The sequence below is a fragment of the Cygnus atratus genome, chromosome 2 (genome assembly GCF_013377495.2).
Source record: "Cygnus atratus isolate AKBS03 ecotype Queensland, Australia chromosome 2, CAtr_DNAZoo_HiC_assembly, whole genome shotgun sequence".
Taxonomy (NCBI): domain Eukaryota; kingdom Metazoa; phylum Chordata; class Aves; order Anseriformes; family Anatidae; genus Cygnus; species Cygnus atratus.
This window is the reverse complement of record NC_066363.1, coordinates 44,860,015-44,882,235: the sequence shown is the minus strand read 5'-3', so window position 1 is coordinate 44,882,235 and position 22,221 is coordinate 44,860,015. Positions and strand designations below refer to the sequence as shown.

Genomic DNA, 22,221 nt, shown 5'->3' with positions numbered 1-22,221 from the left:
TTGATCTCTTTTGTGTTGTTTGCGTTGGTTTTTTCCCCATTCCTTCTCTGAGAGTGAAAGTGCTGTGCTCTAACAAGCTTGTACCACTCTGGGATTTTACACTTTGGTGCAGGAGATGTGCATGGTAGTTGGCAGTCTAATTAATGCTACTACTGCTCCTGACTTCCCAGTTTAAGATTAGAATGAGTAGGGAGGCGTTTCTGTTACCATTTCCCCATTACTGAAGCTTATTGCTGAGTTCTGCTGACATTATTACTTGAGCTTAAATGGAAAAGCAGCAGTGTAATGTTTTCATTGCTTCCTTCACTGGCTTCACATGCATTCTGAATGCCAGGACAAGTCATAGGAAGGTTACTAATTCTGTGTAAATAAAATATACAGAATATTCTTAAGAGGATAAGACAACACCAGGCTACGTTGATTCAAATCACCATGTGAATTATGGTTTAAATCAGCAAGTGGGCAAGCTTTGTTCACACAGTAAGTTTCTGCCTTGTTTGTACTGAGGTCATGCTTCCCTGCTATCCCCCCCTAAAAGATTTCTTCCCTTCCACATCTGTTGGTGACCAAATGAACCAACTTTTATGTGATTGCATATCGCTTCTAAAGGACATTTGGTCATCCTTTGTGCCCCCTGGAGAGGCGTCGTGTCAGGGGTGGCCAACCTCTGGTTTGTGAGCTCTTCAGCCACGTGTTGCTCACCCAGGCTCTGGCATGGGGCTGGTGAGTAACATGGTGTCCTGCAGCCTGCTCGTGGGCATAAGCAAGCCAGTCCCTGTGTGTGACCAGCCTGTCCCCTCCTTGCCGCTGTGACACGAGTGGCTCTTGGCATCCTCCATGAAAAGCTTTCTGGGATCTCTGCCCTTCTCGCAGGTACGTGGTGCATGTTTGGTGAAGGTCAGCCATGTGGAGACCAGTAGGCAACTCGTAGAGTCACAAAGTCTGGCTGCCTCTCCATTACGTTTTTTCTTAACAAATGTGAGTGTGTGGTAAAGCCATTGCCAGCCTGAAGTTTTGACTGGGGGCTCCTGAAATTTGATGTTTTGTATGCTGAGAAATTATAAATGTTACTTCGTTGTTGTTCATGATTTGCAGCAAGTTCTATTCAGATGGAAATGGGAATTGAAATAACTTGCAGAAAAGCAGTTATTTAGAATTCTTTTAATTAGTTGACTGGCAGTATCTTTAACATGCTGGAGAAATAAGTTGACTAAAATATATTTTGATAAAACCTCTTAATGAAACTAAGCGTTCCTGAGTTTCTGGTACCTTCTACTCCTGCAGGATTTTAGCGCTGGCTGATCTTAACCACCTTAGGCTAATTTTTTTTTTACACACAAAGTAGGAACACTTTTTATATGCCAATTAGTTTAAATGGGAATAAACAGTGCGTGTGGAATGCAATTATCAGAATGAACTGGAACTAAGTAAATATTTCACATTCAAGGGAAAGCTGCCTGCTGGCTGCGGTGAGGTTAGTGGTTCAGGACAGCTTTGGTTTGTGATGGTTTCTTCTTCAGTGACTTCATCCAGTGCAGTGGTTTGACTTGCCTTAAAGCTCCACCAGCAAACACGGCCTGCTTATGATTTCTCCCGTATTTACAATTGCTTTTGTATTAATAGTCAATAATGACTTAAAGTGGTTCAATTAGATTGTCATAATTTACAATATAGTTACTATTTTTTTAATATAAAAGTTGGGCTTACAAGGGGACAACTTCACTCATCTCATCCATCTCAGATGCCCTAAAATATGATCGCACCAGCATCCAACCTCATGTCATGGACAGAAAGGCTTCCACCTGCCCTTGTCCCCCTGAGGGCCAAGCCGCCCAGCCCAGCAGACACGGCTGCAGTCCCTGCAGCTGAACTCTGGGCAAAACGTGTCCCAGGCCCCAGCTGAGAGCCATGAATTTGAAAGAACATGCAACATCACCCTTGCTTGTTCCACCAGAGCATCCCCCTGCCATCACAAGTCTTGGCTGTGCCAATTTTGTTGAGGCGGCAGGCTGATGGGAGAAGGTCAGTTTTGTTGAGCATTGCTCGGAATAGCTCCAAGCTTCACTAATGAGTGATACACCTATTCTGAAGTTATTTTGCCCAGGTTGATTTGCACAGTTTGCTTTATCACAGACTGGCCATATGCCTGTTTGTAGTTATGTATAAAATTAATTTGCTCTGCAAATCTTTATAAACTTTTTTTTCCCCCTCCTTCAAAGTCCATTTATCTGAATAAAAATGAAGTTCAACAACCCATGTGTGCTTTTATTTTATTTTATTTTTTTAATTTGGAAGCTAAGAGAAATGTAGCTTGGAATTACTTGTAATGGAGAACACTTATTTTCAGTAATTGCCTGTGCTTCATTGTTCAGTGTGTTATGCATTTCCTGCTAGCAGCTGAGTCATGGAGTTTGCATGGATAATGCAGCTGCCGAGTTGCGATCTTGATGGGATGAAGGCTTGTGCTAGCAACTCCGAGGGTCTCGTGTTCAGCTGGTAATGATGAATGATTAACATTAAATCTACCTGCTTATTCACTTTTTTTTTCTACACACACAAATGCATAAATAGGAAAGGAAAAATGAAAGTGGTGTTGTTTGCCTTAAAAACAGAAGCTGAGATGTTGGGGAACCATTGGGACAGGCATATAAATGTAAAGTAGCTGAACGTCAGTGCACATTGTACACCCAGATCCTGTTCTCAAGATAAGCTGACTGAATCCTAGCTCTGGTTTACGTGAGAAGGGTGGGCATATAAATTGGAAGGCATCTGTTTAGCTATTTCTTCCTATTCCAGCTGCTTACACTCCCTTTCCTGGTTTTGTAATTCCATTATTTCTAGCACGTGTGTTTTCTGCAGCCAAAGTCCTGCAGGAATTTTGCAGGAAAAGGGGTGGATGTTGAAGTGTTACCAATGCATTAGCTGTATTTACGCCTGCTCTAAATTAAATGTGTATGACCAAGACTTCATGAATGGACCCATCTTCTTCCCCCTTGTTGGCTTTGCCTTTATGAGGACTAAACAGTGTTATGCTGGACAACCAACAAAAAAGTGGCAAGGTGTGAGGGGGAAATACCTCAAGCTGCTGTTGCTTGTATTGAGTGTGCTCTCTCACCAAGTGTCATTGTTGTAAATAAAACTCGTTACTAATACTGTGCTGTGGCTGGGAGGAGAGAAGTGAAGTCTGGAGAAAGTCATTAAAAATATCTTGCTAAGGGGGTGTGGCATTTGCACTTCATAGCAGCTTTGAGGTTAGTACCCAGGAGCCTGTATCTTCTGGCCTCATGGCCTCATGAACAAAGCCTGGGTACCATTTGGAAACAGCAAGTTAAGAGTATATGACACTCAGAGAAATGTGGGCTTCCAATTCATTTGGGCACTCTTGACCATCTCACTCTGTGTCTCTTGAGAAGCATTTCCATTCAGAAAATTAATTTGGATGTATTTCCTCTATTATTTAATTCTCCTGAACTTCTGTAAAAACAGGGCTTTCCGAACGTTGGAGAGTAGAAATGCACTAAATATAATGTTGATTCATGCATGAATCTTGCATGAAAATTTTGACCTGAATTTCTTTCCAGACCAGCTAGCTTTGTGGTAGGTCCCTACATGAAAACCTTTGAGGCACTGTTGTACAGGGCCTGGGCTGAAGGAAAGCTTTCCCTGCACACTGCAAATATGATATAACATCCACTTCTGCGCAGCCCCAGCCAGCCTCTGAACTCTGCCATCACCCCTTCGTAACTTGGGGCTTGGCTTTTTCCTCCACAGCTCCGATACTTCCTTAGCATTTTCCTACCGTCACACTTCATAATCATTAACAAAAACAACCAAGCACATGCTCAGGAAAACAGCTACCAAATACCATTGTCAGCAGCACGTTCGGGTCAGTCTGAGGATTGTCACGGTCTGCTAGGAACACACAGTGTGTCCTAGCTTCTGTCAGGCTCTGGCCATACAAGACCTAGGCACTCATCACACCTAACAAAGGTGGCCAAAATTTTGTAAGCATATACGTAAAGCATCTTTGTCTTTTGCATAAATCTGAATGAATTAATCTGTGCAGTAAACCAGGGTTACCATAGAGCTGTCTTTTGGAAGGGACTGTTCTGAGAGTCAGATTCAATGGGTATCTTTTCCCCCAGGAGGAACTGGTGCTCTGCCTTGCCTTAAGACAAGAGACAGATTCAGCGTGACCTACTGAGGCTGGAGGCAGGATCATATATAAACTGGTGTCAACAAGAAAATAAAGCCTCTAATTAAATATTAACCAGTCAAGATACCAGGTTTGGTGGTTAATTAATCCAGCCAGTCCAATCACTCCCCAGATACCACAAGAGATTTTGAGGTGCAGTAAATGTGCTGTAGCTGTGCCTATGTTAGCAAGTAGCACAGCCCGGGAGTGGAACCATAACGCAGAAGGGTGCTGAGTTTGCACTGCTCACACCGTGTGCATTTCACCCGAGAGGAATCCACTTTGTGTGCCCTTTCCGTGATGCAAACCAAAGCAGGGTAAGTGGGGATGATTGGGGCATTCATGGGGTAAGTGCTCTGCTGACCTGAGCTGAACACTAATGTGTAGGCACCCTCTGTGAACTGGCCCCCTTCCAGCTTCTCTGCAAAAATACCAGGATAAGAAGCACGTTAAGAAATACGGCTTAATCCTATGAGCATAATGTTAAGCTTTATAGCTATGGCATTAATATATGAATCATGCTGAATAATAGCACACCATCAACGAGCTGAGAAGCTCATATTTCCACAAATGTTAAGGCATGAACAGCGTTCCTATGTAGTACACACAAATAAATCTCCATCTGACGGTTAAGTAAGACCTGAAGTGACTGTGGCAAATCAAAAGGCAGAGCTAGGACCAGGCTGCAGGTTTTCTCATCCCAATGCCAGCCTCGTGCCCTTGACATCAGCACAGGGCTGGCCCGCGCAGGACGGTTTCCAAACAGAGTTAAGTTACCAAACCTGTCTGACTTTAAGAGAAGAGCTTTCAATTACAGATAAATGATGGATGGTTTTTGCTTTCAGCAGCTGAGGCTATGTTGTGGGGGGACGCAACTCCTTTTTCCATGGGGTGCCCTGTCTTCACCTGGCCAAATTTAATGGCAGTCGCTGCTGGTGCTCGGTTTTCCATTGCTCCTCCTCTAAAGCAAATGCCCGTGCCCTCGATGTTATTTCTAGCATCACCCTGCTGGCAGAGCAACAGCAACCCAAGTTTGGCCAAGGTCTGGGCCAGCATCTGTGCTTGGGAGGAGACCCTCAGGGTACAATGTGCCAGATCCTGCTGTATCTGTGTCAGTTCACACCAGTGTTCATATCGGTATCTTTTTTTTTTTTTTCCCTCTGTAGACAATGCAGCCAGTTTTCCTCTGCTTCTGCCAGCCTTTAGAAGGAAAATAAATCTCTGTAGTTAAAATCACAAGTCCTCGTAAAAACCTGCTTGTGCCGAGAAAGCTAAGCGTCGGAGCTTGCCTGAAGCTTAGGAAGAAGTGGCATCTTTTTCAATAAATTTACATCTCTAAATAGATGATAAGTGTTGAATCAATTTCCATATGTTTAAAATAGCAGAGCATTAAGTATTCTGGCACTTCAAGCAATCAACTAATTTGGGACTGTTATGAGAATATCTTTTATACTAGTGGAGCAATTCATCTGAAAAACAGGGACAGTGCGCATCTCTGTGCCCTTTCAATATCATAAAGGACAGCAAATCGACAAGAAATCCTATTTGTTTGCCTGAGGAGGTTACGGTGTCTTATGACATTCAGGTCTTTACAAAATCAACTTCCAGCTCTTAACAAAGCAATGATAATATAACCCCGTTTGGCTTGCCTGGCCACACGACCTACACATAGCCACACAGGTCCAACAGTAAGAGAGAGCAAGACAAGATGCAAGGGCAGAGGCTGTCCAGTGCTCTCTGCCTGGTTTCTCCTGTCCCTGCCTCCAGGCTGGGACGGATCTCTGGCCACATCCAGCTGGCTGCCTGCTGACCCTCAGCCTGAAACAAAACTCAGCACTTCGTTCCTACTGTCACGTTCATATTTGAGATGACAGTCATATTGTCATGAGCATTAAATGCGTGAAGCCTGTGCTCTGGAAAGTTTCAAGGAAAATGAATGCCTTTAAAATCAGCGGGTTTTTTTTACCATGGTACTGCTGGTCTGGATGTCAAGGGCAGCAGAGCCTTGAAAACTGCCTGCCTGCAGGGCCAGGAAGATAACAATGCATCACATCGCATTCTCTCTCATATTTAGCACACGATCTTCCTAGTCCTGAAAAACAGGGACTTGGATGAGGACAGATTTGGGGGTTTGATGATTTTTTTTTAATTTAAGTTTTTGTCCTGGAAAAGGCAATACCACTGGGGAGAGCTTCTAACTAGCAAGTGGATTGTTCATAGCCCAGACCTTCTTCACTATTTACATGTTGATTTCTTAATGCCAAAGCAGTAAGAAGTTCAGCCACTGACTTCAAAAGGAGGATGTCAGGACTCATGGGAGCAGCAGGATCTTTATTCCATACAGCTTTTTAACTAACATTTTTGGGTAGTTTAAAACCTAATTGGGAAACCATGCATTTCTAATTCACTTTCCCTCCACAACAGCTTCTTGGCTCGGATCACTCTTCACAGTTTTCTTGCTCTTTCCTCAACTCCATTTACCATGGCGATGGGATAAGGAAAGAAAATCACAAACCACTGTCTAGATGCTCTGGAAAGCTGGGTGTCCTCAGGAGCAGGGAAATCAGGTGGGAAACAATCCGCAAGACACCAGCCAGGGATTTTTCACTTTTTACCTTGATGTTGGCTGTTGCTGCTAGATGCACACCAGCTAAAAAGCAATCTGTTGGGCAATACTCAGCTTGAACCCTTGGAAGACCCACTGCATTGCTGCAGTAAGACATTTAATGCTCTTACAGACTTGATGCAAATGTGTTTGTGATGGTGAATGAGACTCTGGACATAGGAAAACCATGTTGAGAATGAGTTTGTAGCAGCGACAGTAAGGAACTTTTTGTTTTTCAAGGTCCGTGGTGTGAACAAGATCTGTGAGGGGTTAGCCATGAGCCATAATGGGACCAGCCTCCCTTACCAACTTTTTTTCCCCATGGGATTTTCTCTTTTGGAGCAAGGGTAGCAGTCTTTCCTTAAGAGACCAAACTGCAGAGGCAGCGTAAAGATATATGAGAACAATCTGACACAGCACAGCAATTATGGGTCCCATCTCTAATAATTTACTGGAGCTCGCCCTACTGCCCTTTCTGCATTTAGATCAGCAGAAGGGTGCATAATGAGGGCCACAGGAGGACAATCGGGTTCTTAGAGCTGGTCAAGTGAATTAAAGTGAATTACTTGGCAGTTCACCAAAAGCAGACCAAAGAGGGCTCTTCAGGAGGAAAAAAAAAAAAGAGAGAGAGAGAGAGAGAGAGAAAGAAAGAAAAATAATCTTGAAGGTGGCCAGTCTGCAGGCGAAATTTGTCAGATTTCAGACCTGCCGTAAAGGAGAGCAGTGGCTCAGTGTTTTGTAGAGACACCAAACCTGTGCATTACCAAAATTCACCAATAAAATGCAAGTATTTATATTTCTGATCCAACTGGCATGGCTATAGCAGTCCCATGCTCGTCCTTCCTAATACTGTCCACACGCTGTTGAAGGGCGAAATGCTGTTTCCAGCAGGAGATAGTTACTGGTGAGCAGCATCCTTTTAGGACAACCTCGCAGCATTGCCCTGACTTCACGAAGGCCTGGCGCGGGGTGATAGAAAGCCCTGGGGCTGCTGCATCCTGGAGGGAGGTGGAAGTGGCCGTGTGTCCCTGTAGTGTGGGGGGAAATACTTTCCACCATACTTTTGCCACCTCTCCGCAGTCCAGCACCTTCGCAGGCCTCCTCCTAGCATCATTATTTGTACAGCCTGCTGCTGGGGTACAGGTGGGAAGGGCAGCGAGAGCTGTCACACGTACATAAATAAATAAGCAAGGCCACTGGATTCGAGTGGCTATGCTGGCAGACGTGACAAAGGCTTCTGCAGAATCTGCTGCAATAAGATACTTAAAGCCTCATTCGAAACCTGCCAGCTTCCCTACCCCACAGAAGGGAGATAACACACAATGCATTCTTCGAAGAGGCATTTTAAGGGCTAAAAAGACATTCACGAGGGGCTTTGAAAATGCACATAAATCACAGGTGCTAACACCATGCAGGGGCAAGGCCAAGCATTGCTCGCACCCTGCATCCACAACCTTTGGGCGGGACCCAAAATGAGGTCTGCGGTGGTGGCACCCTGCCCACAGGTTGCAGGCAAGCTGACACCCAGGCCAGGAGTTTGGGGAGATTTAGTGCTTTCACCACACTTTGGAGGCCTGGAGCACAGCTCCAGGTGGACGAGAAGCGCTTGGCGCCTTCTACCCAGGGAGAGACATCCATAGTGCCTCAGAGCATCCTCACGAAAGTGCCAGTGCTGGGTTTTGCTGCCTTGCTTGGCCTCATCAGTTGATTTTGCAGTGGTTGTATGATGTATTTGTCACCTAACCGATGCGTGTGGTGCGTGACACCGACCCCGTTGGCTCGGCGTTGGGTACCCACTATGAAAAGCAGTTAAACACCACTCCAGGGACAAACAGCAGCCGCTGGGCGGTATTTAGAAGGTGGCGTTGCCTTCGCCGGTGCAGACACGTCTACCTGCTGCCGGGTCCGGGCTCCGTGCTGCCAGGTCACCTCCCCGAGCCAAAAACCCACCCAGTGCTGCGGGGATTCGTTCTTCCTCGCGGCGCAGTCGGCTGCGATGCAAACCGAAGGCCGCTCTCCAACACGCAGCTCAGCTCTCGCATCTCGTGCGCCTCGCCAGACGTGCAGACGGCCACCTGGGACCGGCTAGGGGTTGGCGAGGGGAACCCAACCTCATCGCCAAGGCACCGAGGCTTCCCCACGTCACGGGACGGACGGCGTGTCGCGCTCGGGTGGCTTCCCAGCAACTCGCAGCCAGGAGCGCAGATCTGCTGGGCGCACGGGGGGACCGCTCCACTGGCTTTCTCTTTAAAACACAGAAAGGGGAAGAAAAAAAAAAATCTGGAACGACAGAAAGAAAAAAAAAAAAGGAAAAGAGCAAGGAAGCGGCTTTCCGGGCGTTCTCCTTCTCCACCCAGGGCTGTTTTTGGGGGTGCCCCCCCCCCCCAGCTGCTCGTTGCCTCCGGGGGCCACCCCGGTCCCCTCGGCCGGGGCGGGGGCGCGGCGGGGGCGGGGGCGCGGGGCGGGGGTGCGGATCTCCTCCGCGGATCTCCTCCGCGGGTCTCGGGTCGCTGGCGATGGCTTTCGAGGCGCTGGCGGAGGCTGCGGAGCGGTGGTGCGCCCGCACGCCCTTCCAGCTCATCGCCGCCGAGGAGACGGAGCGGCGCATGGACTTCTACGCCGAGCCCGGGGTCTCCTTCTACGTCCTCTGCCCGGAGGCCGCCTGCGGCGACAATTTCGTGAGTGACCCGCGGGGGCGTGGGGAGGGTGCTTGGGGAGCGGGGGGGGTGTGGGGGGGGGGTGTCACGGAGGGGAGTGGGGATCCCCCCGCTGGAAGTCCTGCCGGCTTCGGGACGGGGCTCCGGGGGGCTGGGGGCGGCCCCGGAGGCTGCGGGGCCCGGAGCCTCCCCTGCGCGCAGGGAGAGCCGCAAAATGGAGTCCGCGGCCGGTGCGGGGCGGCCCCGCGGGCAGGAGCCGCCGATGGACCCCCCTCCCATCCCCGGACCCCCCTTTTCCTCTGTCCCCCATCACCCGGCCCGGTGAGGCCGGGGGGAGGAGGGCGCGATGCTCCCCGCCTCGCCGCTCCTGCTGCCTCCCCCCAGCCTCCCCCCGGGGGCTGGGGGCTTGCAGGGCTGTCACGGCAAATGGAGAATGGGCAGGGATAAAATGGAGTCGGGATGACAGCAGGGGCCCCCCGCGCAGCTCCACACAGGGCCAGGGAGGGGGGGACCCGGCCGGCGGCCCCCCCTGTGGCAGGGGGGAGTGGGCAGGTGCCGGTGCCCTCCCCGCTGGGCTCCTGGAGGAGTTGAGCAGCAAGTTTGTGCAGAAGGAAGCAAGGGGGGGGGGTGTCTCTCCCCTTGCCCCCGTGGGCAGCAGGAGGGCAGCGAGTCCAAAAGTGGCCCCTCGCCATGGGGGCTGCAGGAGCAAAGCACTGGTGAAGTGCTGGTGAAGGCTTTCCTTCATCGGTGATGGCTGGGGCGTTGTGGCTCGCGCCCTTCCTGCAGCAACTTCCATCCCTGGACCCGCTCGAAATGTGCCTCGTAATTCCCTTCATGGCAGGTGAGCGGAGGGCAATTTGAGAGCTGGGCTAATGGGAACAAAGAGCAGCAAAGGGACAACCCCGAGACCATGAATCCCAGCGAGCGGGACATTCGTTTGTTGTGTCAGGCTGAGTTATGAAGGAAGGGATCCGCAGCTGGCTTACACACCTGCCCAGGGATACACAAGACCTTCAGCCACAGGCCTGGATGTGCCAGGGGGACACCTCGGGGCAAGGGGGACAGCCCAGTACCCGCATCCCTGCACCAAACCCCACGCTCATTCCCTTCTGGAGATGCCCCTGCCCAGACAGGGCTGTGCCCGCTGGACCCTTGGGCAGGGATGCGCGTGAAGCCACCTGCAGGACTAGGCTGAAGTTGTCGTTGGGTGCTAATGGTGTTGGAAATTGCAAAGCAAGCTCATTATTTTTCTTAGACGTACCTTGTTTCATTCTATACTGCTTGGTAACCGAGAGAACCCTCTCAAAACAAAACCTAGTTAGATAAAAAAAAACCAAAAGCTCAAGCAGTTTCAGACCCTGCACCCATGCTTCCATCACAGGCCAATTTCTGTGGGTTTGCAACCATGTTTTCCCTTTTTTGTTTGGCAAATACTTTCATTCCAGGGTTGCTGCGGGAAGGACTCCCCACCCAAAGCCACCAGTAATAAAACTGAGTAGAAGGGCCAACTTCTGTCCTTTGGGGCATTATTATTTGAGGCACTTTTCTCTAGTGATAAGACTTTGAAGATAGGCAGGTAGGTGTCGTTCTTAATTCTTTTCCTGTTGAAGGTGTCTCTAATGTGATTAAGAACTACTAATGAACTGGTTCACCAGCATCATCTTTTCTGCTCCTAGTGCACTGTGAGGCTTCATGTATGGTCCCAGCTTGGCTATCTTGTTTTATGCAGTCATTTTCTTTTTCCCTTTTTTTTTTAATTTCCTTAGAAGATAAGTTTACTTTCTACATGCAATTACAGGCTAAAGTTTATTTTAAGGAGACTTAATGCAAGCCAAGGGACCGATTCTCCTTTGCACTTGAGCCTTGTTGTGTGGCCCTGTTAACATGGAGGAGAGTGAAGGTAAAAGGAAATGTAACTAGAATTCAGAGTGGCACACTTTATGGTCTTTTTGCACCCTGTAAGTCTTATAAAGGAGCCTCACATTTAATAAGCATCTGGTGCCTGGTACCCTGTTCTCTTTCTTTATGTCCTATTTCATAATAATGTGACTTAAAAAAACCATGTAGGAGGTGCCAGAGTAGTCCATGATAACTCCCTCGTAAGGAGGAAATGATGAGCATGGTGAGTTTAAAAGGGAGGAGGAGAAAGACTGAGAAAGGTTGCCAAGAAGTAATCTGGGAGATAAAAAATGAATTTTGTATAATACCAGAGATTCCAGATCACAACAATCATATAATATTAATTTCCTGAGAAGGTGTCTTTGGGCCAGGTCTTTTAAAATGCAGAAGACCCGTCTAGATGACTACTGCCATTTTCAGCACCACCTGGACACTAAAACTCTTTGAATCAGCATTTTGGATAGCTGAATTATGTATAGGTTAGATCCTGAGGTTCATGGAGGTTCATAATCCCAAAGGATTAATTGGATTTGTATAGCCATAGCCAGTGAGGGTTGAGGTGCTATTCTTTACAGCCTGTCGTTTGTTTTGTCATCTTGTTATTGCTGGTATTCAAAGTAATCAATAAGGCAAATAAAAATACTATGACACCTTGTTGCAAGATTTCCTGCAAAATATTTTATAACAGAGGTAGTGAATCTGAATACTTTCCATTAAAAAAAAAAAAAAAAGAAAGAAAAAAGAAAGCTCTGCTGGCATGTTCCACAGGCTAGAACAAGGTGGTCCAGCAAGTGGCTGTGTCATCCAGCATCACCGAATCATCCAAGGACACGAGGGGAAACAAGCCCCTCGAGGTGCAGCCCCGTGGATAGCCTCAGCGCTGTGCTGTGCACAGATGCTGAACGAAGTAACTCAGCCACGACCCGGGGTCAGCCGAGGTGGATGCTGGTGACTGCATGGGCTTTTGTAGTGACACAAAGCAACCATGAGCAAAACTGGGCAAGCTTGGAAAACACATACTCTAGTGATGAGGTTAATATGTTTTTTTTTAATTGCATGGCCACGGACGAGTGCTGTGGTCCACCAGAGTGCCAGCAGCCTGCTGCAAAGAGGTTCTCAGGCGCCAGGGTTTTTCCAGGAAAAGCATCTCCGTACGTGCAGTCTCACTGCCTGCTCTGGCTTTCTAAGCAGGAGCTGAACCCTCAAGTTGTTTTCCTTGTTTGATTTTGAGAATCCAAAATTCCTTTTGCAGCTCCTGTGCTGCCTCAGGGCAGCACTGAACGTCCACAGCAATCTGAAGATGCAGCTGAATTTATAGGTGTTATAACGCTGGCCATTATTACAGGTGACGTGTTTCCTTGGGGCGAGGAGATGTTGTCAAGCCATTCAGAGGCTGATTTTCATTTGCAAGGAAGCCCCTGTGTATAGCTCTGATAGTCGAAAGAGGCCACAATTTAAACAAGAATCAGGATGTTAACACTCATGGTCATTTCATACATATAAACAATTAACGCAGGATTAGCATGAGTCATGAATTGCCAATCTGTAACATCCAGCCCTTAAGTTTGGCACAAAGATTAGAAGTAATAAAAAGGTTATTGCTGACCCTGCTTATTAAGAGATCATGGGCCAGACCTCCAAAATCTTGAGGCTGTTCTTACAACGCTGCGATTTTGAAGAGAGTTCATCTGGTATTTTAAAGGGGGTTCATTTGAGTCCATTTGATGTACCTTCTGCCTTTTTAGGCCATAAAAATCATGAAGCCAGATTTATTTATTTTTTTAAAGAGAAGCCGAGATTTGGTTGTATATTTATAGGATTACGAGGCCCATGGCTGTAAGATGGCATGAAATACCATGAGACTTGTGGTATGTGTCTTTCAGAGTTGGCAAGGCTGTAAAGAACCCCTTTTTATTTCCAGACTGGTAAGAGATTACTCTGGGTACATGGAAAGAGCAGAACCTGCTCAGTAAGACAGGGCTTTTTCTGAGCAAAACATTTTGCTATGGTTATGCTTGTAAATGCAACAAGCAGCAAAGAAAATGCAGGTTAAGTGAGGTTAGTAGAGCATCAGTGACAGTTTTTGTCTTAAAGACACAACTTAGGTGGTATTAAGTAGTGTTTCCTTTAGCCAGATGTAAAACTGCATCACTGGCAGGTGTTCACCACTGAGCAGGCAGGCAACGTGGAAGCCTTATGTTGGGAATGGAAATGTCTGTTATTCTTACTCTTTTCCTGAATGTTAGTTAAGCTTCAGGGTAACCCTCCCCTGTCCCTGTTGAAGCATAACTTGCTGTTTATAGCACAGTAAAAAGCTGCACAGCACTTTGGGGAAAAGAATTGCTGTGCAAAAACAGAGGTATAAGAGTCTCTAACCATTCTTGCAGCATTAGGCTTTTCTGTTTAGCAGGCTGTCTAAGACAGTCCTGTGCACCATGTCTCCAAAAAGAAGGTCTTTAAAAGTGCATGTTAAATTGTGCTGTGTGCTGCCCTTCTGTGCAAGAAGCAGTGTTATCTGAGTTATCTGTTATCTTCCCCCATTGCTCACCAGCTCCCTGTTTCAAACAACATCATGCCAGCAGAAGAAGCATCATTTTGGGGAGAGGCTTCCCAGAGTCAGGCTGGGGAAATGGCCTCTCTCAAGCAAGAGCAAGATGAGAGGAAATATCCCAAATGAGTTTACTTGTGGCTGCCAAGGTCTAGGAGGAGCAAACCTCAAAACAGAGAGAGGAAGGGAGGGAAGTGTGAAATGTCCGGATGTTGTGGGTGCCCAAATGTCTCTCCTTGGCTCTGTGTCCACTCCATGGTTATATTTTCCATCGTGTTTTCTTCTACATCATCAGCAGAGTTAGACACCAAATTCCACCTCCAGGTTCACATAGCACTTGCACCAACACTGGGAGGACAAAGAGATGCTTTAGCTCTTCCTGAGGGCTTTATGGCAGCAGATGATGCAGAAGGAAAGAAAACCCAACGTGACTTCCAGGTCTAAGCAGGGCCAGTATCAAACAAAAACACCTCTACTTGTAAAACGTGCATGTGATTTCCCTCCCTGCCTTCCGTTTCATGGTGTCAGTAACATCAAAGTTCCTCCTCAGAAGCTTGGCCTCTGAAACAGCCCACAGTGCGAGTCCGAACCTAAGGGGGCCCAGTGTACTTTGGCAGATGTTTACAACCTGTCACCTTATAAAACCATGTGGAGAGGTCAGCGTGGGTTCCTGTTAACACCTTCTCTTTCTTGTGTTGCTGTTGGCTTTCAGCACGTGTGGAGTGAAAGCGAGGACTGCTTACCTTTCCTGCAGCTCGCGCAGGACTACATCTCCTCCTGTGGGAAAAAGACGCTCCATGAAATACTGGAAAAAGTCTTCAAGTCCTTCAGACCCGTAAGTGCTTCTTTTTTACTTCTAAATGCTGTCAGTTGTCTGTGACTGTCACTACAGTAGTACTGGATGGGGCAAAGCAGTTCTTCTCCTTACTTCTGCAATCAGTTGCCCATGTGCAGGGGTGTTAGCACATCAGTCTCTATCAGGCATTTGCAGATTGCTTCTTAGAGGCCAGCTGCCTTCTTATTTCCAGCTATGCATGTGAGAGAATGAGATGCCTGCCTGGGGTGGGAAGCCAACTGGTGCTGTAGCCGGTGGCACACAGTCTCTGCATGGGGATGGCATCGCTGCCTCCCAGGAATGTGACACGAGTCAGGACTTTGCACCAGAGTGATTTCCCGGTGCTGTAAGTTGGGAATTTTGCAAGGACCCCGGTGGTGGTTCAGCTTTTGCTCTTAGGATGGCTGCCGCCTGATACTTGCTAACACCATTTTAGTTAAAGCTTGGGAAGAGGACAGAGCCAAACCTGGATTTGGTGGGGAGGGGGGCTTATATTCTTGCCTTTCACTGTTTTGTGGCTGCTTAGCTTTCTCTGTCCTTGTTTTACACTAAGATTTGGGTGGAAACCTGTTTTTTGTCAGGGTGAGGTGACTTTGTTGGGCTGGCCATTGTGCTCCATCTGGTTTGCCAAAGCCTCCTCTTGCACAGCCTCTCCTTTGGAAAGGACTACTAAAATGCAATAATTACAGTAAATGCAATAGTCAAATACAATAACTGAAGCTTGACTGCTCGTAATTCATTAATTTTTTGACATGACCCGGGCTGGACGGACAGGCTGGTGCAGAGGAGAGCGGAGCTTCATCACTAGGCCCATGCTTCTTCCCTGCATCTCCCTTGATGCCTGTGGCAAAGCTGACCAAAAACTTAAGTGAACATGCAGACAGCTTCTCCTCCTGTGTTTTTCTGGCTGACTAATCACGAAGGCTGAAAATTTATCCCAAGTATTTGGAGTGAAAGGGAGTGGTGATATGAAAACACCGGGCCTCCCCACGTTGCACCCTTGCGTTGCCACAGAAAGCCGCAGCTGGTCGACATGAAAGAACATAATTTTAAAAATCCTCTGAGAGACTGGAAATAAATAGAACAGATGCACACTTTTCTTAGAAAAGTCTGGAAATCTGATCCTTCAGAACAGCTGCTTGTAATTGTGAAAACATACAAAAATATAAATATGCTTCCCAGAACAATATTCGGCTCATGGATCTTCATAGCTGTTTTCTCCCACTCAGAAAAGCTGTGTCTTTGAGGAGAGACTTCCATTGGTCTAAGTAAAGAGGACTTCAAAAAGACTTAATTAAATTGGTACAGATCACTTACTTCATTTTAAACCGCATTTATTTCAGTGTAGCTTACGTTGCTGAGAAATTGGCTTCAGTCAAACCAAGTTAAGCTACTTCAGGATAAAAAGGTTCAAAGCCAGGGGAACCATTATGCTAATTCAGTCTGGGCGCTTCGTTAACATGTCAGATTCCACACAATGATTCCTGTAACCAAGCACACAAGCTGTGGTTGAGCTGGAACATATCTTTACCAAAGACATCCAGTCTGGATGTGAAGGCCTCAGATGACTTGAAGAGTAGAACACTACTGGGCAGTTTTTCTTCAAATCATTAGTTACACTCTTCTGGAAAACTCTTTTATTTACAACTTTATTTATATTTTTTCTTGTTTTGCTTCTAATCTGTTGAATTTCATTGTGCTTTTGTCTGCTCAAGAATAGCATCCTCAATTATCAGAGCCCTCCTGCAGACCGCAAAGTTCCTCTTCATTTTCTCTTAGAGGTACCACAAAGATAGCTTATGAGAGTCTCCTTTGACTTAGTACCGAGGGGTTTGCATTGGTTGTAATGAAGCTGGTTTTATCATTCAGTGTATGGTTGTGTGTTGACAAGTCTAATGAGAAACGTATTGACATTTTTCCTGTATTGTAATTATTCAAAACAGCTCACACATGGTAGGATAGATTTTAAGAAGTGGAGAGTGGTACAGTAGATATATAGAAACTGTTATTTTACACCATCATGCGTTTATCAGAACAAAACCACTCTTGATCAGTATTGGGAAATTATTTCCTTGGAACTCCATTGCACTGTCCTTTCTGTGCTAGACTTGTTTTGTTAATGAAATAACCTTGCTGTGAGCGTGGAGATAATAGTGCAATTGCAGGACATTTCTTCCCCACTATCCAAACAAACCTACTGTGAGAGAAAAGTCTAGACAAGACTTTCAAAAAGCATTGGTTTACCCATGACGGCTAAACTGCACCTCTAAACCCTGCTCTAGACAAGGTCAAGCTGTTTTTTTGCTGGAGGCAGCACAGGAAATGTTGGTTTCCACCAAGATGTGCCATTTGCCTTGTCATCTGTTTATTTGGGGATTTCCAAAACTACCAGACACCGAAAGGGTAAATGCCAGCGATGTTGATTTTGAGGCTGCCCCTCACCTGGATGCACAGCCCAGCCAACTTTTGAACCTGGCTCTGGTGAACACCCCCCATCTTCCATCCAAACTAACTCCTTTAATGGCTTTTGGTGCCTCTTGAAGAATTAACACTGTTTTCCTCAGAGCATCCCAGCTCCTCCAACGCCCTTGTCTCAGTGGTGCCATGTCTGTGCCTGGAAGCAGGCAGAGGTGTCCATGCTTCTAAGCATATCTGCTTGGAGACAAATCCTGTCACACCGAGATATGACAGCATATCACCTCTCATATGGTATCTCATCAGCTGCTGAAGCTCTGTCTTGGACTTGGTTTATTTTTCAGTGTGTTTGTATGTCAGCTTTTGGTAGGAGGCATTGACACACTGGTTTCATGAGTCTGTGACTTTGAAAGTACTAGGTTATTTGTATCAGGGCACTTTGAAAGAGTTAAGAAAGACATAAAAATAAAAAATGCCTGAGGGAAATGGCACTAACCTTAAGAGTTTGCAGAGAACCAGAAAGTGAGTCATAAAACTTAGCAGGATTCCTGCACTGAGTTTACCTCTGGTCTAAAAGCCTGTATCCAAAGTGGGGAGTCTGCAGTGTAAAAGCCATTTACCCCAAGTTCATTGGATTCATATATGTCCCATTGGCCTCCCTTTACTTCTAACAATACCTAGCAGATGGGTAGTTTGGCCAGCAGGAATAAGGAGATGTAGTTCACGCTGTGCAGCTGCTGGTTGTCCTTCTTCCCTCCCCACCACCCTCCTGTTGTCCTTCTCACCGCATCCCCACCTGCCAGTTTTGTTCCCTTTGCCTATTTGGCTAATGGATCAGCTCTCTCTTTTCTTTCTATTAAAGTCCTTTCCAGTCTGCCACAGAGATGATACTTCAGTGTACAAAGTAGATATGGACTAGAAGTAGACATGAGAGCTGGTCTGGGGTCAGCTCACACCTTCATCATCTTATTTTGTCCCCAACTTTTATCTTACCTCCTCCTGTTTTGACCCAAATGTTTGCAGAGCTCTCTCTGCACCTGATCCTTCCACCTTGGGGTCAAGATCTTGGCTGATTTGCCACTGCAGTGCAGAGACCAGTAAGTGTTTAAGGGTGGTGAGGGATGGCAGAGGTGCCAGGTGTCTTGGAAAATCCTACCTTGAAAGCATCCACGAGAGAGCAAAACTGTGCCTCCCTTGGAGGAGCATCTCACCCTGTCCCCATCCATCCTACTCTCCGTAAAACTTACCTGAGGTGGGTGTTGGCTTTGATCCTGATGTTCGCCATGCCAGGGAGAGGAGAGCTGCGTGTCCTGAGAGTGAAAGTAAGGGGGATGTGTGGAAAACAGAGACCTGTAGGCTTGAGAATCTTTTTGGTTCTTGCGGTGTATGTTGTGGATTTTTTTTGTGTGTGTGCTAGTTTTGCACATAAAAGGCTTCCAGCATCCCATAAAATGAAAATGGGGCTCTCAATCCTGTGGCTCATTTCCCTGCAAATCAGGGAGGAATTATTAGTGGAGCTGGGCAAAAAAAAAAGTGATCAAAGCTCTTTCTGCCGGTTGATGTAAACGGAGCAGTACGACACACAAATCTAATTTGAATATACCAAATCAGTTGAGCGAAAATAATACTGAGGGAAAAAGAGAGAAGTCTAGAGGCCTTGCTTTTACATTTTAAAAACTGTTTTAATTTTAGCTTAAAAATGAAAGAAAGCCCCCACATCCTGAAAATGAACCGTGTCATTTCACATTATGCAGTTCAACATAAGATTTGAAAAATGCGTATGCATGGGAGTATTTTTTTCTGTTTGTTCTGCTCAGAAGACAAGAACACTTCAGCTGGGGTCTCTCTGTAAGTATTTTTAAAATGCGAAGGAGGGATGTAGTCAGCAAATTCTCCTTCCATTTTGCTGCTGAGAAACCCTGCAACTAAAAAACTGTTTTTCTCACAGTGATGGTGAAGAATACATGGACCTGGAAGCTAATTCTCTGTAATTGTCTACCAGATAATTTTGAATGTTAATCATGGACTGAATTAGTTTAGATCTCTAAAAATCTGCCTCGTCACAACCTTTTTCATACTACCACCGAGCAAGCATCACTCTTGTGATTTTTCTGGTTTTGTCTCCTTTGAGAGATAGCAGCTGTGTTGCACTCCAAACAGGGTGTTGCACACACGTGTCTGTGCTGCTCTTCCAGCCCTGGCAAGCTAAATACATAGTATTCCCAGTAATGACTGGCATGTGGTTTTGCTTGTGGATATTAGCAGCTGGTAGTATAGGATTCTAATATGAGATTTCCAGAACAGATACATTATTTTGGTTATTATTTGGTTTGTCTGTCTTCTTGACTTCTGTTGGCTTGGCAACCTTTTGGAGGAGATGGAAGAAGTTCAAGCACTGTTATTTGCTCCTTCTCCTGTGGCAGACAAATGCCATGGCAGTGATCTGAGACGTCAGATGGAGGCATCCAAACATGGTCCAAGGAAGATGAACTGGCAGTTCTTCAGAAGCCCAAATCTAATTTGCAGAAATGTAAAGGGATTTGGGCAACTTTCGTTTGAACACACAGTATTTGTTACAGAGATTGCTTCACCCAGCATGCAAGTCTTCATCTGGTGTGGTGGAGTGAAGAGTTCAGGAAAAAGCAATTAACATGGTGAGATCCTTAGGATTTTAGGGACACTGCCTACTCCCCACTAGCCAGTTCTGCATGAGGACGCTTTATTTTTTGGACTAAGGATGGTTACTCAACACAATCTTAAATCAAGTTAACTACTGCTACAGTATAATCATGGTTTGTTCTGAAGTTAAACCACTGCCAGGTCTAAACACTCAAAAAATTGTGATATGACCTCAGGGACAAAGGCAGAGCTTTTTGAAAGTGCTTTGCTTTGGTTTTATTTATCTTCTGGTCTCTGAGCACTTAATTTGGTGTGAGGATGCATTTTCAAACCTTTCTCTATCACATGAGGGAGAGAAAGAGAGTTGAGATTGTTATGTAATGCTGTTATTCTAGGATCTGAGGTTTCCAAGAAGTGACATCTAGGTATTGTGGGAAGATTTAAAGCGAAACTGCATGAGTGGGTAACTCGCTATTACACGGTATTTTCTCTTCTTTGTAGCTACTTGGGCTTCCAGATGTTGATGATGATGCATTTGAAGAATATAATGCAGATGTGGAAGAAGAGGAACCAGAAGCCGATCACCAACAAATGGGTGTCAGTCAGCAGTAATTTTCAGAGAAGCTGAAAAATGGGGAATCTTTTGGTACCAGGTGGGATCAGGTGGTCCCACGCTAGCCTGTTTGATCTAGCACATTACATGGGGATATCTGGCTCCCAGGATAAAAGTTTTACTTTTTTTTTTTTAAGAAATAATAATAATCTGTGATGAGCTTTGCTAAGAAGCGACCTGAATTTTGCTCCTGCTTGAGTGGGGTTTCTATGGAGTTGTCTTGGTAGCATTCTGCCATTGCCAGTCTAGAAGTAGTTTCGTTGCTGACTGTCTCCTTGATTTGTGTTCGAGAGTAACATTCACTGACACGAATGTAGGGTACTTTGAATGTAGGAACCATGGGGCTGGGGTGCTGAGTACTCACACGTAACCTCTCGGGGGAAATCGGTGCAGAGAGTAGATGCAAGCCACGCTTTGCTTTTTAGTTTAACAGCTATGATTTTTGACTCTCTACTACCAGACAGAGCACCAAACTTTGAGAGGTTTCTCCTGAAAAAAAAATTTAGTTTAATAGTGGTCAGTACTGCAGAAGTGCACATGAAGGCTCGACAAAAATGATGGGAAGTGGGAAATCCAAGGGAGTATTTTTTGTCAGATGTGTTAATGTCATTTTACTGACACCTGAGTTTACAAGTGATTGGATTAATAACTGGGAGTAATTAGAGCTCTGGTATCAACAGTACACATCATAATGAACCTGGGTAGTCTCACACCATATAACCCAAAAGCCAAATACTGTTTTTATACAAATTTGATCAATTAAATCAGCCATTGCATATCCCACTTGTGCATGAAAACCAACTTTAAGCTTCATTGTTTTTAAAACACCGGTAAATTATTACGTAAATCTTGCAGCATTGCCAGTTGAAGTGCAACTTAACTTGGAAGCCATAAGGGTATAAACCAGCATCTGGCTCTTAATGTTATGCTGGACTTTTTCCTCACACTGGGCCTTTGAGCTGATCTGGGCATTTCCACTCCTGCAGAGGGGAGCTAAAATACTACCCAAGCAGGAAGGCCCCTAGTATTTTGTACCTACTTTGCATGGGTTTAAGTGGCTCCAATGAGTGCCAGACTGTGAAGATGCAGGGTCTCTTATTTACATGTCTTTCATACTGAAAATATAAGAAGCAAAGCAGTTCTGTTGTAAGACAGCTATTTTCCATAATAGATCAAAATGTTTCTAAATTAATTCCTTTTTTTTCTTCATTTTTTAATGGCAAAATGAAGGCCACACAGTTCAAAAGCCCTTTTATACAGAATTAGCTTTATAAAAAACAGAAATTGAGTGAAGAGAAAATGCTTGGACAACTCCCAGAAACAACTCATGCCATTTTGAAAACCCTGTTGGTAGCAACATCTCCTTGTCCATAGACTTTTTAAAGACTTTTTTTTTCCAAAGTTACTTAAGAGAGTAAGTTTTCTTGGGGGTTTACATTTCTGATGATGGGTTGAGAGATGCATAGCATTTGATTTTTCCAATCTGAGGCAACGAACTTCCATAGCCAGGATGGTGTGCGGTACCTGATTACACACAGAAGTGTCTGCAATGCTTTAAAAGTCCAAGTTTAAAAATATTAAAAAAAAAAAAAAGTGGAAGAAAAAAAGAGCTTAGTGAAACTTTGTACATTCTTTCGGCATGCAGGCATAAACATGATAGTTGCAACACGTTTTCTATGGACTAGTGACGTGAGAACTGTGGCAGTTCATTGTATAACACTGTACAGCAGCAATAGGCTTTTCGCTTATGGAAATGAAGTGCAAGAACAGTGGTTTCCATCCCTGCTTTAAGTCCCTAAGTTTCTGTTCCTCTCCATCTCAAAAAGATGCCATAA

At 45.6% G+C, this 22,221-nt stretch overlaps 1 protein-coding gene across 1 annotated transcript; it reads left to right on the top strand.

Annotated features, from left to right (window-relative positions):
- Positions 1-9,316: 9,316 nt before the first annotated feature.
- On the top strand, positions 9,317-21,988 carry MTURN (maturin, neural progenitor differentiation regulator homolog). The gene is made up of 3 exons (XM_035549686.1): positions 9,317-9,478; positions 14,617-14,739; positions 20,275-21,988. The coding sequence occupies exons 1-3, from the start codon at positions 9,317-9,319 to the stop codon at positions 20,383-20,385; spliced, it is 396 nt and encodes a 131-aa protein (XP_035405579.1). The 3' UTR covers positions 20,386-21,988.
- The last annotated feature ends 233 nt before the right edge of the window (positions 21,989-22,221 follow it).

What these genes read in the sequence shown, in the direction of transcription:
- MTURN (XM_035549686.1), top strand. Translation starts at nt 9,317, where the DNA reads ATGGCTTTCGAGGCGCTGGCGGAGGCTGCGGAGCGGTGGTGCGCCCGC. An exon ending in CCGCCTGCGGCGACAATTTC is followed by an intron (nt 9,479 to 14,616) that starts GTGAGTGACCCG and finishes GTTGGCTTTCAG; the next exon opens with CACGTGTGGAGTGAAAGCGA. An exon ending in TCTTCAAGTCCTTCAGACCC is followed by an intron (nt 14,740 to 20,274) that starts GTAAGTGCTTCT and finishes TCTTCTTTGTAG; the next exon opens with CTACTTGGGCTTCCAGATGT.